Source organism: Rhinatrema bivittatum, chromosome 6 (genome assembly GCF_901001135.1).
Source record: "Rhinatrema bivittatum chromosome 6, aRhiBiv1.1, whole genome shotgun sequence".
NCBI classification, from domain to species: Eukaryota; Metazoa; Chordata; class Amphibia; order Gymnophiona; family Rhinatrematidae; genus Rhinatrema; species Rhinatrema bivittatum.
The window spans coordinates 184,600,285-184,616,817 of NC_042620.1; the positions used below are offsets into that span (position 1 = coordinate 184,600,285).

The 16,533-nt window shown below is 44.5% G+C and overlaps 1 protein-coding gene across 1 annotated transcript in view; it reads left to right on the top strand.

The window, feature by feature from the left end:
* The window catches only part of BMPR2 (bone morphogenetic protein receptor type 2), a 680,472-nt gene that overhangs the window by 557,994 nt on the left and 105,945 nt on the right, over positions 1–16,533 (top strand). Inside the window, exons 7-9 of the mRNA XM_029606286.1 lie at positions 755–869; positions 2,284–2,444; positions 12,646–12,793. Of these exons, the coding sequence (XP_029462146.1) occupies positions 755–869; positions 2,284–2,444; positions 12,646–12,793 (424 nt within the window). The remainder of the gene's footprint in view (positions 1–754; positions 870–2,283; positions 2,445–12,645; positions 12,794–16,533) is intronic.

Here is a 16,533-nt window from a genome sequence, read left to right on the forward strand (position 1 = left end):
CATTGCATATGGTGCCAGATACAGCTGCCCAGGATGTGCGAGCATATTATACCTTTACTTATTTCACTCCATTGGTTGCCTATCCACTGAAAAATAAAATACAAACTTGCCATGTTTATTTATAAACTTCTTAACAATATTTCTGCACCATGGATCAATTCAGTACAGCACATTTATAATCTACCACATGTCCTGAGATCTGGACTACAAATTCATCTAGAGGTTCCCTCTCCATGACTGGCTCACCTTCATAAAACCCACAGTCGAGCTTTTTCAGTTGCTGGCCCAGTATACTGGAACTCTTTGCCAGGGCCATTATGGAAAATGATCTCCACAAAAGCTTTTAAAGAAGAATTTAAAACTTACTTGTTTAAACAGGCATTCAAATTAGATCTTTAGAGTGGCACCTTGCAGATATTATGCAAAAATTAGTTTCTTATGATTAATGAAATACTTTGTTATATGATTATATTATGCACTTATAGGTTTACTATGTGTGCATAGACAGTCTTGTTTTATATAGTTTTTTAATATATGTGTTTATGATGTACCCCGCTGCAAATATTATAAGATGTGTGTGGGTTCTAAATTTAAAAAAATATAAATAAATAAGAAATATAGCATTTCTTACTGTTTTTGTATTATTCATATGCAAGGGTGTAAAAATAAGCCTAGATTAGAAGAAATATTCAGACCTTGAAAAGATGTGCTGGCCTAATATTTCATCTTGAAATTTCCTCTTTTCCTTTTTCAGGGCTCTCTCTGCAAGTATCTAAGTCTTCACACCAGTGACTGGGTGAATTCTTGTCGTTTGGCCCATTCTGTAACTAGGGGCCTTGCATATTTGCATACCGAGTTATCACGAGGAGGTAAGATGATACCAAGGGGCACTTTCAGCAGAGTGTTTGGGTGGAGTTTTTATATGAAAGAATGATAAAAAATGATGCACGGTGTTTTGAGAAACAGAAATGATAAATGAAAATACAAACTAGATAGAATTACTGATACATATGCAGACTCTTACAAAATGGTAGGAAAACAGTTGTTACCAATATTTTGAGTTATGTGGAAAATGATACATATTCATGTGCTTTACAATTTATATATACATTTCTATAGAAGTGAGCACATCTGTGGAAGATTCTTGCAGTCACAGATAAGATCTGTTTTTGAATTAGAATACTATGCAAATGTTTATTATGAAATATTGATTCACAAATGCTTTCAGTGAATCTTCAAAAGGGTTATGCATATAAATGTAACATACTATTGTAGCAATTTTCAAAAGCCATTTACCCAAGTTAAGTGCAGTTAATGTGAGTAAATCCTATTGATAATTCAATGGCATATATTGAAGCAATTTCCAAAAGCCCACTTATACAGGTAAAATGCTTTTACAAATGTAAAACCCATTTTTAAGTGTGTGTAAATGCTTTTGAAAATCAGGCCCGTAATGTTATAAAAAAGCACAAACATGATTAACATTAACCTTCTTGTCTTGGCATTAATTCTTAGCTTTACATTACATTATATACTTTTTTACTGCCTTTCTTCACAAATATGAAACCATTACATCACAATTACAAATCACAATAATCAATGCAAAATAGTCCCTAATATACTAAATAGCCCCATCTCACACTGTCGCTGAAGGATAGGCCAGCACTATACAAAACTGAAAAATAATCATTCCAAATAAAACACCATCTTTCAGTTGTCCATCTAAAACCAAAGTACAGTTTACTAATCTACCAAGATTCTAGCAAACCTAATAACCTCACTTTAAAAACAGAGGATGATATCCTATCATATCTCCAATAACAATCTCCCAAAGGGCTCCCAAAAGAGGTACCCCCTGTCCCCAGCTTGTCCCCAGCAATAGACTACTGTTTAAAATCTGTTGCAGATGACAATATGAAGGGGCGAAGCCAATAGTGAGGCCTAGGTCTGAGAAGGCATCAAACAGAGCAGTCATGCAAGATAGTAGCTACAGAGGGACCAGCTTTGGGGAACTCCTTTTGGTTGCTGCATATGAATTAAAGAAAAGGAAAGCACTTGAGGTCCTTTCCAGGCTGTCTTTTGTGCCAATATTAAGTGATATTTCAAGTTCTGCTTCTTGAGTGAAGTTGAATAGCTTTTACAAGGAAAATTAGTTTAGCACACTACATCTAATGACTCAAGTCAGACATTGGCTTGGACTTAGCTGACATTGCATCCTGCTCAGTGCTACTCTACTTGGGAGAGTAAACAATATAATAATATGCATGTTAATATGTCCAACAGACCATTACAAGCCTGCAATTTCTCATCGAGACCTAAACAGTCGTAATGTACTGGTGAAAAATGATGGCACATGTGTCATTAGCGATTTTGGACTGTCCATGAAATTAACAGGAAACAGACTGGTGCGTCCAGGTGAAGAGGACAATGCAGCCATAAGTGAGGTGAGTCTGCCATGAGGGACATAGAGTCAACAATATACACTTCAGGTAATGTGCTTAGCACAATAGAACTTGACCCGCGGGCCGTGGGCCAATTTTTAATTTTTTTTTTTTTTTTAATTTTTACTTTTTTTTTTTTTACTTTTGGGGCCTCCGACTTAATATCGCCATGATATTAAGTCGGAGGGTGTACAGAAAAGCAATTTTTACTGCTTTTCTGTACCCTAAGTTTAAACTCCTGGTTTTAGTAGGTCCCTAAATTTAGGTACCTGAAAAGTGGGTGGCTACAGAGGTGGAGTTAGGGCAGAGGAAAATAGATGTTTAGTGCTGATTTTCAACACGAGGCACCTAATTTAGGGACTTAAATTTAAGAAAATGAATAGCAGGCCTAAATGTATATACATTTTCAGCTGAAAACATAAAGGTGAATTTTCAAAAGTTGCATGCATAAAAAATAGTACTTACGCATGTAAAATAGCATACATGTGTAAATCAGGGTCCTGAGTAAATTTACACTTGTAAAAAAGGGGTGGGCCAGCATGTTCTGGGAAGGGGCCACATATAAGCAAGTAAACTGCTATTTTTTTTTAAGTAATTTATGCATGTAAATGTGTCGCCTTATTCACATATATTTACTCCTGCTCAATGTCAGAAGTAAACAACTTAAAAGTAAAAAAAAATGACTAGCTGGGAGGTCGGTTAAATGTGGGGACTTGAGGCTGGAGAGCCAGAAGGGTCTTCACAAGATGCTGAAAGAATGGGCAAACTGGTAGACTAGTAAATCTGGTTATTTCAGTGCCATGCGCATGTTAAAAAAAATCCCCCAACCAGTGGATGTGAAAGCCAATTTACCGAGGTAACTGCATCTAAATTACACCTGTAAAATCTACTCGCAAATCCCTTAAAAATGTGAAATAAAGATACGCATATAAATAAATAAAAACCCAAAATAAATAAATATATATATAATTTCCATTCACTTATTCAGCTAAATTTGACTTATCTGGCTAAGTAGTGCATCTATTAGTCCTGGGGGAATTCTGGGCTACTGGGGAGTGCAGAATTTGTGCAGAATTCCCCCCTGTGCAAAATTGCCAAATTCTGCACAGAAAATGTCAGAGGAGACCCCGGCATGCCGCGAATGAAGCAAGCCATTTGCGGCGAAGATGAAGGTCCCTGGCACGCTAGTCGCGCCAAAGATGAAGGTCCCCCGGCGAGTTGTTCGCAGCAAAGATGAAGGCCCCTGGCATGCCGTTTGCAGCAAAGATGAAGGCCCCCGGCGCGCTTTGGGACCCACTCCAATTGCAGCAAAGATGAAGGCCTCATTGAGAGTGAATGTGTGTAGAGAGGTGTGTGAGAGGAGGGGGATGGGAGAGGAGTGTGGGAGAGGGGAGAGGGAGAGGGTGTGAGAGAAGGGAGGGGGAGGGAGTGTGAAAGAGGGAAAGGGAGGATGAGAGAGGAGGGGAGGAAGGGAGGAGGGATGTGAGAGAGAGCAATAACGGGGGAGGGAGAGAGACAGCAGGGAGAGGGTGTGAGAGAGAGAGAGCAGGGGGGATGTGAGAGAGAATGGGGGGGTGCTTGAGTGTGGGTGCCAGAGAGTGGGAGCCTATATGAGGAGATTGTGAAGGAGTGTGTATGTGTGTGAGATTGGGAGCTGATGTTTATGAAAAAGGGATCCTATGCATGTGAGGGTGCTAGCCTGTGTGAAGGGATTGTGTATATGTGAGAGGGAGCCTGTGTGAAGGGATGCATGAGAGAGAGTCATAGGTAGCCTTTGTGAGGGTGTATGCGTGAAAGAGAAAGGGAGCTTGTGAGGGTGTGTATGCAAGAGAGAGGGACCCTGTATGAGGGGGATGCCTGTGTGCGAGAGAGTGAGGGATCCTGTATGAGGGTGTGTGTATGTGCACTAGAGAGACGGAACATATGTGTGAGAGAGGGAGGGACAGTCCTGAGAACAGGGTCAAACTCTGGGAGTGCAGATAGAGTGGAAGGGGTTGAGCCTAGAGATGGAGGTGAAAGATACTGGCAGGTGGAGGAGTTGGGGCCTGAGAGGGCAAAGTGGCCAGGGGAGTAGGGAGAGTGAGTAGTAGGGTCACTCTTACAGTGAATTTCTAGGGAAATTCTGCTCAAAATATTTAAAATTCTGCATCTTTAAGAAATAATTTATTTCTGTATTAATTTAAAATGTAATTACTTAAAGACTGTCATGTAAATTGTGTTATTTTGACCAATATAAAGTTTGCAGAATTTTAAGTTTTTGTGCACAGAATTTTAAATTGTTTTGCACAGAATTCCCCCAGGAGTAACTTATCTGGACAAATTCCTACTTATTCGGCTATGTAGCAGCAAGGCACTACTTAGCTGGATAAGTCTAAAAAGCGCCACTTCTCTGTCTAAGTAACACTTTTCAGACTTACCTGACTAAGGGCTAGATTCATTAAGGCTTTTCTCTCATTTTGGGGGTCATTTTCAAAGGAGTTACGCATGTAAATGTGACATACTATCGTAGCAATTTTCAAAAGCTATTTACTCGAGTAAAGTGCACTTACTTGAGTAAATCCTATGGACAATTCAATGGCATATATTGTAGCAATTTTGAAAAGCCCACTTACTTGAGTAAAGTGTTTATCCCAGGACAAGCAGGATGCTAGTCCTCACATATGGGTGACATCAGTAATGGAGCCCTATGTACGGAAAACTTCTGTAAAAGTTTCTATGAAACTTTTGACTGGCACCAGTGTGCCTACTGAGCATGCCCAGCATGCTATGATATTCCCTGCCACAGGGGTCTCCCTTTAGTCTTCTTTTTTCCGCGAAGCAGTTAGCCTCGCGGTTATTGGGAGTCCTGTGGGATTCTCCACAATTTTCCTCACGGAAAACTTTCAAAAAAAAAAACTTCAACCGCAAAGGGTCTCCCTTAGTTTAGTCATCGCGGTGAGTTTTTACCGTTCTCGCGGTTCCGTTCCGTTTTTTGGTTAAAAACATTTTTACCTGAGTCTTAGGCCATCGACGGCTGTCCGGCCACAAAATGGCTACAGGTTTTAAAAAATGCCCAAAATGCGCGAGAAATATGTCTATCACAGACCCACACCAGGACTGTGTACTTTGCCTTGGTGAGGGTCATGAGGTGAAAAATTGTCCCTTATGCGCTACGATGACCTCGAAAGGTCGACGTCTACGGCTGGACAAAATGGAGCAGCTATTCAAGATTCAACTAGTTACTGCTCCATCTACTTCCAAACAATCGTCTCCGGCTGGATCGATTAGAAAAGTAGTATTGAAAAAACGTCACTCAGGTGAGTCGGGAGACGCTCCATTTTCCTCCCCCTCACCATCGTCCAAGGCCTCAACATCGGGCAGTGAGAAAGCCCGCGAAAAAGACAAACATTACCATCGGCATCGTAGGCCGCATACGGCATCACCTACCCCGATAGCCGGTGAGCCATCGACAGATGACGGAGCACCGTCCAAGAAACCCCGGCTCAAAGGTAAGGCTTCCGAGCCATCGACAAGGCGATCCTCGCCGATTCCGGCGGAAGGAACCGTACCTCCTCAGGGCTCTGAGGTTGTACTGATGTCGCCACCACCGCCTCCCCCCATGGGTGCTCTGTTCACACCATCCATGCGGGCGGAACTTGACGTTTATATACGCCAAGCGGTTCAGGATGCCTTTGTGGAAGCGATGCCACGACCGATTACTCCTCTCCTGCCATCGACACCGGCCTTCATACCATCGCCGATTCCATCGCCAGTACACGCGATGCCGATGCCGAGGAAATCACAATCAACGATGCCGTCGGTTCCAGGACTGGTACCATCCAGGGCGCAACCAGCGGTACCTTTGATGTCGATGCCCCAGATTCCATCGATGCCAATGCGGCCATCGACCTCGATGGCACAGCCGGTACCATCTCATGATACGTCCATTTTTCAACCTCTGATGGAAAAATTGGACTCACTTATATACGCTCTTTCCTCTGCACCTCAACATCCAGGTTCTGATCTCCATCAGGAACCGTTACCAGGCCCCTCAGGTGTCATACCACCCATCAGGCCACAAACACCACTCTCTGACACTCCTTTTAAGCCTTCTAGGCCTATAGAACATCCTCTGGACTCTAGTGACTCAGAATATTCATCAGGGGAAGATATCCTCTCTGAGCCCTCACCACCAGAGGATAGAAGAAAATCACCACCGGAGGATCTTTCCTTCTCGAATTTTATAAAGGAAATGTCTGAAACAATTCCCTTCTCCCTCCTTTCAGAGATAGACAGCAGACAAAAAACTTTGGAAGTTCTCCAATTCGTAGATCCTCCTAAGGAAATTCTTGCCATTCCAGTCCATGAGGTCCTACAAGAATTGATGTACAGAATGTGGGAGCACCCTGGGTCTGTGGCAGCGGTCAATAAGCGTGCTGATGCCACTTATCTGGTACAGCCCATCCCAGGGTTTCAAAAAACACAATTACCGCATCAGTCAGTGGTGGTCGAGTCGGCCCAAAAGAAGGCCAAGAGGTTAAAACAGCATGCCTCTACACCTCCTGGTAAGGATAACCGGTTCCTGGACAATCTAGGAAGAAAAATATTCCAAGCTGCCATGCTGGTATCTAGAATAAATTCTTACCAGCTCTTTATGAATCAGTACCAGCGAGACCTGTGGAAACAGGTAGAAACACTGTCACACCAGTTACCTGACCAGTTTCAGGACGGATTACTAAAACTCGTGCACAAAGGCCTGGAGGCGGGTAAACACGAGGTTCGAGCAACATATGATTCCTTTGAAACAGCCTCCCGACTGTCAGCGTCAGGAATCACAGCCAGAAGATGGGCCTGGTTGAAATCATCGGAGCTGAGACCAGAGGTACAAGAGCGCTTGGCAGACTTGCCTTGCCTTGGAGAAAACCTCTTTGGGGATAAAGTTAAAGAGGCGGTGGCGACAATTAAGGATCACACTGAGACCCTTAAACAACTATCTCAGCTGCCGCAAGAAGTACACCAACCTTCTAGGAGGCTTCCAAGAAGAGAACCAAGGAAACCATATTACCGCCCTCGGCGGTATTATCCCCCAGCAGCCAGACCCAGACAGCAAAGGCCTACTCAAAGGTCACAACCTCGCCAGAGACCTGCCAGACCTCAACAGCCTCCACCTGCAGCGTCCACGTCTGGATTTTGAAATCCAACCAGAGAGCATGAGTCATTCCAAAAATCCTTGCCCACAATTACCTGTCGGAGGCCGAATTTCTCATTTCCATCAAAATTGGAACTCCATCACGACAGATCAATGGGTACTCTCAATTGTATCTCAAGGGTACCACTTGGATTTCCTCACTGTACCAAACGACAATCCTCCTATCCCATCTTGGACAGTGTCTTATCATTACACAATTCTACAAGTAGAATTATCCACCCTACTGACTGCCAAGGCCATAGAAAAAGTTCCCAGGCCTCAGTGGGGCAGAGGATTCTACTCCCGATATTTCCTCATTCCAAAGAAAACCGGGGGCCTACGCCCAATCCTAGATCTCAGAAATCTCAACAAATTTCTAAAGAAAGAAAAATTCAGGATGGTGTCATTAGGCACCATGCTACCTCTTCTTCAAAAAGGAGATTGGCTCTGCTCTCTGGATCTTCAAGACGCTTATGCTCACATTCCCATTTTTCCTCCTCATCGACAGTACCTGCGATTTCTGGTGGAAGGTCAGCACTTCCAATATCGAGTACTGCCTTTCGGCCTAGCCTCAGCACCTCGAGTGTTCACAAAGTGTCTTGCAGTAGCGGTGGCACATCTTCACAAGCAAAGAGTACATGTGTTTCCCTACTTGGACGATTGGCTAATCAGAAGTCAAACACAAAACGGTGCTCTCACTTCTCTCCATCTCACAATGCAGTTACTTCACTCCTTGGGGTTTCTCATCAACTACGAGAAATCCCATCTCACACCATCTCACCAGTTGCAGTTCATAGGTGCAGATCTCAATACTATCACAGCAAAAGCTTTTCTTCCAAGAGACCGTGCTCAGGCACTCGTCCTCTTAGCACAATCAGTTCGCAATCAATCTCGAGTTACAGCTCATCAGTGCCTCACCCTACTCGGACACATGGCCTCAACAGTTCATGTAACTCCCATGGCCAGACTGACCATGCGCCTACCGCAATGGACACTCAAATCTCAATGGATTCAAGCCATTCAACCATTGTCCACTCCCATTCGTATCACACCAGATCTAAGATCATCTCTTCTCTGGTGGACATCCGTAATCAACTTGCTCAAAGGCCTGCCTTTTCAGCAACCAGTTCCACAAGTGACTTTAACAACAGATGCATCCACCTTAGGGTGGGGTGCGCACATTGCTCACTTAAAGACGCAAGGCACGTGGACAAAACAAGAAGCCTCTTTTCAAATAAACTTCCTGGAGCTTCGAGCTATACGCTATGCTCTACATGCGTTCAAGGACTGCCTTTCACACAAAACTGTTCTGATCCAAACGGACAACACAGTAGCCATGTGGTACATCAACAAGCAGGGTGGTACGGGCTCGTACCTCCTTTGCCAGGAAGCAGCTCAAATATGGGACTGGGCCCTAGCACACTCAATTCTACTACGGGCCACCTACCTAGCAGGCATCCACAACACAGTAGCGGATCGCCTCAGCCGCCACTTTCAACCACACGAGTGGTCCCTCGACCCAGCGATAGCAACCAAGATATTTCAACGCTGGGGTCAACCAACAATAGATCTCTTTGCGTCACATCTGAACTACAAAGTGAACAATTACTGCTCTTTCCTCTTCCGGCAGAACAACTTACCAAAGGACGCGTTTGCTCGCCATTGGAACTCAGGCCTGTTATACGCGTATCCACCAATACCGCTCATAACCAAAACATTAGTAAAGCTACAACAGGACAAGGGGTCCATGATACTCATAGCCCCATATTGGCCTCGACAAGTATGGTTCCCCACACTGCTAGATCTCTCAGTCAGGGATCCAATTCGCCTGGGAGTAGCTCCCACTCTCATAACTCAGGAACAGGGACAGTTGCGCCATCCCAACCTTCAATCCCTGTCCCTGACAGCATGGATGTTGAAAGCTTGATCTTGCAACCATTCAACCTTTCAACTAATATATCTCAGGTACTAATAGCTGCACGTAAACCTTCCACTAGAAAGAATTATTCCTACAAATGGAAAAGGTTTACTTTATGGTGCACTCAGAAAGATTTAGATCCTTTCACTTGCCCCACTACCACGCTACTAGATTACCTTTACCATCTCTCAGACTCTGGTCTTAAGACGTCATCTGTAAGGGTACACTTAAGTGCAATCTCAGCTTATCATAACAAGCTAGGTGATGCGCCTCTCTCCACACAGCCTCTCGTCAGTAAATTCATGAGAGGCCTAACTCACATTAAACCTCCAATTCATTCCCCAAGCATTCAATGGGACCTGAACGTAGTATTAACTAGGCTCATGCGTTCCCCATTTGAACCCATACATACCTGTGACCTTAAGTACCTAACTTGGAAAACGGTCTTTCTTATAGCCATTACATCAGCTAGAAGGGTCAGTGAATTACAAGCACTAGTCACATACGAACCTTTTACAAAGTTCCTACATGACAGGGTAGTCCTCCGGACACATCCAAAGTTCCTTCCTAAGGTTGTCACGGAATTTCATTTGAACCAATCCATAGTTTTACCAACATTCTTTCCTAGGCCTCATTCCCATCAAGGTGAACGAGCCTTACACACTTTGGACTGTAAGCGTGCGTTATCCTTCTATTTAAACCGCACTACAGCCCAAAGAAAATCCAGTCAGCTGTTTGTATCCTATGATCCAAACAAACCAGGTAAAGCAGTGGGTAAGCATACTCTGTCAAACTGGCTTGCAGATTGCATTCAATTTTGTTATGGAAAAGCAGGCCTTACTCTTCAAGGGCGAGTAAAAGCACATTCAGTCAGAGCAATGTCAACCTCAGTAGCACACCTTCGCTCTGTACCTATTCTGGACATTTGTAAAGCAGCAACCTGGAGTTCTCTTCACACTTTTGCAGCTCACTACTGTCTAGACAAAGAAGGAAGACAAGATTCAGCCTATGGACAATCTGTCTTAAAGAACTTGTTTCCAGTATAATCCCAACTCCTTCTACGTCCAACCTGCTGTGATCTTCGGCTGATTCATTCCATCAACAATACTTCACTGTTGCTACATGACAAATTGACTCAGCCTCTAGCTTGCTAATCACCCATATGTGAGGACTAGCATCCTGCTTGTCCTGGGATAAAGCAAAATTGCTTACCTTGTAATAGGTGTTATCCCAGGACAGCAGGATGTAGTCCTCACGAAACCCACCCGCCACCCCGCGGAGTTGGGTCCGATACGTTTTATTATTTTATTTTTGGCTAACGCTTATTGCTACAAACCAAGACTAAAGGGAGACCCCTGTGGCAGGGAATATCATAGCATGCTGGGCATGCTCAGTAGGCACACTGGTGCCAGTCAAAAGTTTCATAGAAACTTTTACAGAAGTTTTCCGTACATAGGGCTCCATTACTGATGTCACCCATATGTGAGGACTACATCCTGCTGTCCTGGGATAACACCTATTACAAGGTAAGCAATTTTGCTATTTACTCGAGCAAAAACCAGTTTTGCTCGAGTAAATGCTTTTGAAAATCTGGCCCTTTGTGTGTATGAGAAAAGCCCTTAGGTGATGATTTTAAAAGAACCGCATGGGCATCCATATGCGCGTGGTTCCTGGTGCACGCTCATGGACGCAGCTATTTTATAACATGCACATGGCAGTGCACACATCTTATAAAATACGTTTCCCATGCGCTCATGCGCACTGGATTCTAAAATCCGTGCGCGCATGTGCGGGTGGGTCAGGTCGGGTCTCGCGCTCACGAGGGGGAATTTTATAAACTATGCACGGTGATGCGATTGGCCGGTTTCTTAATTGGAGCAGACTGGGAGGGAACTTCCCTATACCCCTTCCTACTCTGCTTCTCTTTTCCCCTCTCCTCCTCAACCCCTAAAACCCCTTTCCCTATCTAATTTTCCTTTATTTCAGAACTTACTTCATCTGAATAGATGAAGTAAGTTCCGTGTGCTGGCCGGCTGCCAGCGTGCATTTCTCTGGAACAGGGTCTAATAGCCACTGTCCCGGCCAGCCGCCACCCTGGCCCGCCCCTTTTGAATCTGCCGGCACTTCTGCATGTACCAGCAGATACACACATGGCCGGGCCGTTTGTAAAATACACTCGGTGCACACACAGCCCGGCCATGTGTGTATCTGCTGGATTTTACGCTCGCGCGTTTTTTAAAATTCAGCTGTTAATGAATCAGGTACTAAGTAAGATAGATGGACAAAACTGAGAAAAAGCTTTGCATGAGAGTTTTCTTAAAACTCTACTTATTTGACTAAGTCAGATAGCCAGTTAAGTCTGCAACCTCTACTTAGCCAGCTAACTGATTTAGCTGGCTAGGTAGCAGTTAACATTTTAACACTTATCCATCTAAGTATTGCTTTTTCTAATTTATCCAGCTATCTGAAAAGTGCTACTTAGATTAATAAGTAGCGTGTTTTAGACTTATTCAGCTAAGCTGTGGCTTTGCCATTACTTAGTCGGATAAATTGGACCTTATCCATATAAGTGCTGCTACTTAGCCAGATAAGTCTGAACTTGTGTAGCACGTGTTTTTTACATGGTATTTGCGTGCATATGCACTTGTATTTTATTAGATAAAATACCGTAGCAACTTTGTGCGCACCCATATACATGTGTATATGGGCGCATGCATGCAGCTTTGAAAGTTATCCTCATAGGATCCTAAGTTTTGCTGAAACTAAGCATCTATCGTAGGGACTTAAATTTAGGAGTTCAGTTATTTTTGAATTCTCAGCCTCCTAGTATCCCACCAAATAAAATTGCAAGCTAATACAGACATGGCTGTAACTGTAAAGGAAAAAAGCCCTGTTAGGAAGTAACCTTAAATGATAAAGGTCAAATTTCTAGAAGTCTTCAAGTCTGTGATAGCTTTTTAGTGCCCCTGGATGGCCTGGGACAATCTTGGAATGATTATTTCTTGGTTTAAAATAAGAAGGGAGACTAGTTTCCCCCACACTTTGACTTAATTATTAACACAAAGATTTATTACTGAAATCTGTAAGTGTTTCTGCCTGTTGCTACTGTATCTCTGCAGGTTGGCACAATTCGCTATATGGCCCCTGAAGTTTTGGAAGGAGCAGTGAACTTGAGGGATTGTGAATCCGCACTAAAACAAGTTGATATGTATGCCCTAGGTCTCATTTACTGGGAGATCTTTATGAGATGTACAGACCTTTTCCCAGGTATGTTGTCTTCAGTTTTTGTAAGCCATGCCTGCACTTTTCCACACTGTAGCAGAACTGTAAATTCTTGTTGTTAAAAATTCATATTTCATGAATTTCTAGTTATGCTTTAACCCAAGAGGTCACAACTCACCTGGGCTCCCGCTCATAATCACTATATAACTTTATCCTTTTGGTTTTGCTGCCTTAATTTCTAGCATTCTTAATCTAAAGGCACCAACACATGCTCCTTATCTTCGATGTGGGCAAATAAAGCCTCTAAAACTAAAAAAAACTCTGAACATGCTCAAGAGGAAAAAGCGGTACAAACTGAAGACTTGGCCTTGGAGGAAGACACTGACATGGAAACTGAGGTAGGCGCACCATCGGATCATGCAGCCTACCTGCATTCACTGCTCAAGAAGTTTGCTGAAAAAATATCACAGAAGCTCGATAAGAAAATGGGAGGCATTGTGGATAAAGTGGCCCAATTAATCCAGTCTGTGCAGGAGAATGCCACGTGCTTCAAGGAGGCAAAACTGCATATCCTAGACCTTGAAGGGTCTACTACGTCAGCTAGCACTAAACTTGATAAGATCGAGCAGAAGGTTGCTAATTTGCAAGAAAGCTAGACCACCTGGAAAACAGGTCTAGACTCTGCAATATTCAGGTCCTTGGGTCCCTGAAAAGATGGAGGGAAGTGATGCTTAGAATTTCTTTTCAAAATGGCTCCTATACATACTCCATATCACAAAGGCATATTTAAGACTGACAGAGCACATTGGGCAGTGGTGCCGACACCTTCACAGGGAGGACGCCCTGAAAGTAGTTATAATTAACCTGCACTATCAAGATAAGCAGCACATTCTTAATGCCACCAGAGAATTGAAGGACATTTACTTTCAAGATAACTGCATAATGTTTTTCCCTAATTTCTCCTTGGATCTGCAACGGAAGCATTAGGCATTTACTGCTGTGAAAAAAAAAGCTACAGAGGAGCAATATCAAATATGCCCTTCAATACTTGGCAAAGTAGCGGGTGTTTGGTCAGGGAAAGCCACCTGCCTTCAATACTAAGGATACCAAAGTGTGGCTTCAGAAATGGCAGTCCGATAACAAGACGACAATGCCATAGGTGCAGGCAAGCAGTGGATTGGTGACTAAATTTGGCAGTCCATAATGTACCAAGTGCAAACTTCCCTCCCCCTCCTTGCTCAATGGATTTGTTTTTTATTATTTTTCTTTTCTGTTCCACTGTTGTTTCATCTGCAGAATTTTTTGCAATGGGGGCCGTTTCCCTGGCAGTGAGCAGAGGGATGGATTTACAGTATTCAATTGATATGGCAATTTTTTTGGATTTGTTATTTTTGGGCAGTCTACCTAAAGCCGATATGCTTGATTACTTCAACTCCTTGGTGCGGGGCAAGCACAGTCACATGACACAGGAAAGCCAGCGTGCTATTGAATATTATCAGGTAGATTTTCAAAGGGGTACACGCGTATCCTACGCAAACCTATCCCAAACCCCCCCTGCGCACGCCGAGCCTATTTTGCATAGGCTCGGCGGCGCGCACAAGCCCCAGGACGCGCGTAAATCCCGGGGCTTGCATGGAGGGGCGTGTCGGAGGGTGTGCCGGCAGTGACGCGGCGTTTTGGGGGCGTGCCGGTAGTGACACGGCATTTCGGGGGCGGCGCCACGGGCGTGGTTTCGGCCCGGGGGTGTTCCGGGGGCATGGCCACGGCCTCCGGACCAGCCCCCGGGACCGGAACTCGGAGCGGGGCAGCTGGCCGACAAAGGTAGGGGGGGGGTTTAGATAGGGCCGGGGGGATGGGTTAGGTAGGGGAAGGGAAGGTGCGGGGGGGTGGAGGGAACGGAGGCAGGCTGCACGGCTCGGCGCGCGCAGGCTGCCGATTTTGGGCAGCCTTGCGCGCGCCGACCCCGGATTTTAATGGATACGCGCGACTACGCGCGTATCTATTAAAATCCCGCATACTCTTGTTCGCGCCTGGTGCGCAAACAAAAGTACGCGATCGCGCTAATTTATAAAATCCGGCCCTATGAGACTGGATTGTGATTTGCTTGCCCATGCTAAGGAATATTATATCAAAGGATACTTTCTGAGATTCATCTGTGGCCTTTTGGTGTGGGTGGACAGAGAAGAGGTTTCATGCGAATTGAAAATGTTGTGATTGGGTCATGCCAAAGAAATTCTGATACCTCGTCTGGCTATCATGCAGCTTATACCTGCTTTGACTGCCTAATTTTGCGATTAGTTTTAAGTGTTGCCATTTTAATGTCTGAGTATCATTTTTTCAAAGGAAGAAAATTCTTAAAGGAATGCTTGAGGTTATTGAAGGTATTTGTAGAAATTGGATGGGGGATAAAGGAAAATGGGAGTGAGATGGTGGGAGAGAAAGGGGGAGTTCGCAATTGTGTGGAAATTGGGTTGTTTATTAGATGGGAATGAGGGGAAGGTTTGGGTATTGGGTTCACCCCTTAGGTCCTGATGGTTATCCCATCTGAAGAGCAATGGACCTTTAATGTTGCACGGACAGTTATGGTTAAATTGGGGGAGCGTGTTGGCTGACCTGCTGCTTTGGGTTAGCTGGTGGTTTTGGTTTGGGTGGGAGGGGGAGGGGGAGGGAAAAACAGCATACTAATGCATGAATACACATATGGGTCCAAATCCATTTTCTAAGTTATATTAGGGTGTTTAGCCCCTGGTGCAGACTTTTACCCATCTTTAGAAATTGATATGTTGGTTATTCTGTGCAATTTAAAGCCATAGATGTGTATGATGTGTACCCTGATCTTTACCGAGGCTCTAAATTTGTAGTATGAATAACCTGATAAACTGTTTCTCACAGGACAAGCAGGTTGGTAGTCCTCGCATATGGGTGACATCACAGGATGGAGCCCAATCATGGAACACTTTTGTCAAAGTTTCTAGAACTTTGACTGGCACCTACTGGGCATGCCCAGCATGGCACTAAACCTGCAGCCAGCAGGGGTCCCTCTTCAGTCTTCTTTTTTCTGCGCAGCAGTAGCCACGCAGGTTAAGGAGCTCCACAGAGATTCCTGACAGGAATTTTTCTCACGGAATTACTAAAAACTTTCATACCCCACAGGGGTCCCTTCTTTGAATTTTTGACTCCGCGGTACTCCGGTAAGTTTTTTACTCTGTTTCGATCGATTCCCGTTGAGTTCGGCCCTTGCGGCCTACTGCCCGTCAACCATACCACGGCTAGATTTTTCAAAGGCCTTGGCATCGGGGTTCCGTCGGTGCCCGGACTGTACTCATACCATGTCCATTACAGACCCGCATAAAGTCTGTGTAATGTGTCTCGGGTGCGAGCATGATGTCCTAACTTACACCAAATGTGCCTTAATGACACCAAAAGGTCGCAAGGCCATGTTGGAGAAAATGGAACTTCTCTTCCGTTCTCAAACTCCAATGCCGTCTATTGCATCGACGTCGTCTGAACCGGCACCGTCCACTTTGCACCAGTATCGGCCACCGGCTGTGACCGCCCGGCATCGACGACTTCTCGACCTTCAACTACCTCTACTTCCGCTCAAGATCGAGGGAATCGTAGAAAGATACATCGGCATCGACACCGCAAGTCTCGGACCATCGAGGAAGAAAAATCTTCGACCTTGCCATCGTCCGAGCCGCCATCAAAGAAACTCCGTCCAGAAAAGACACTGAATCTTTCTGCGACCGGGTCACCAAGGCAACCCTCACCTGGACGGGTATCGG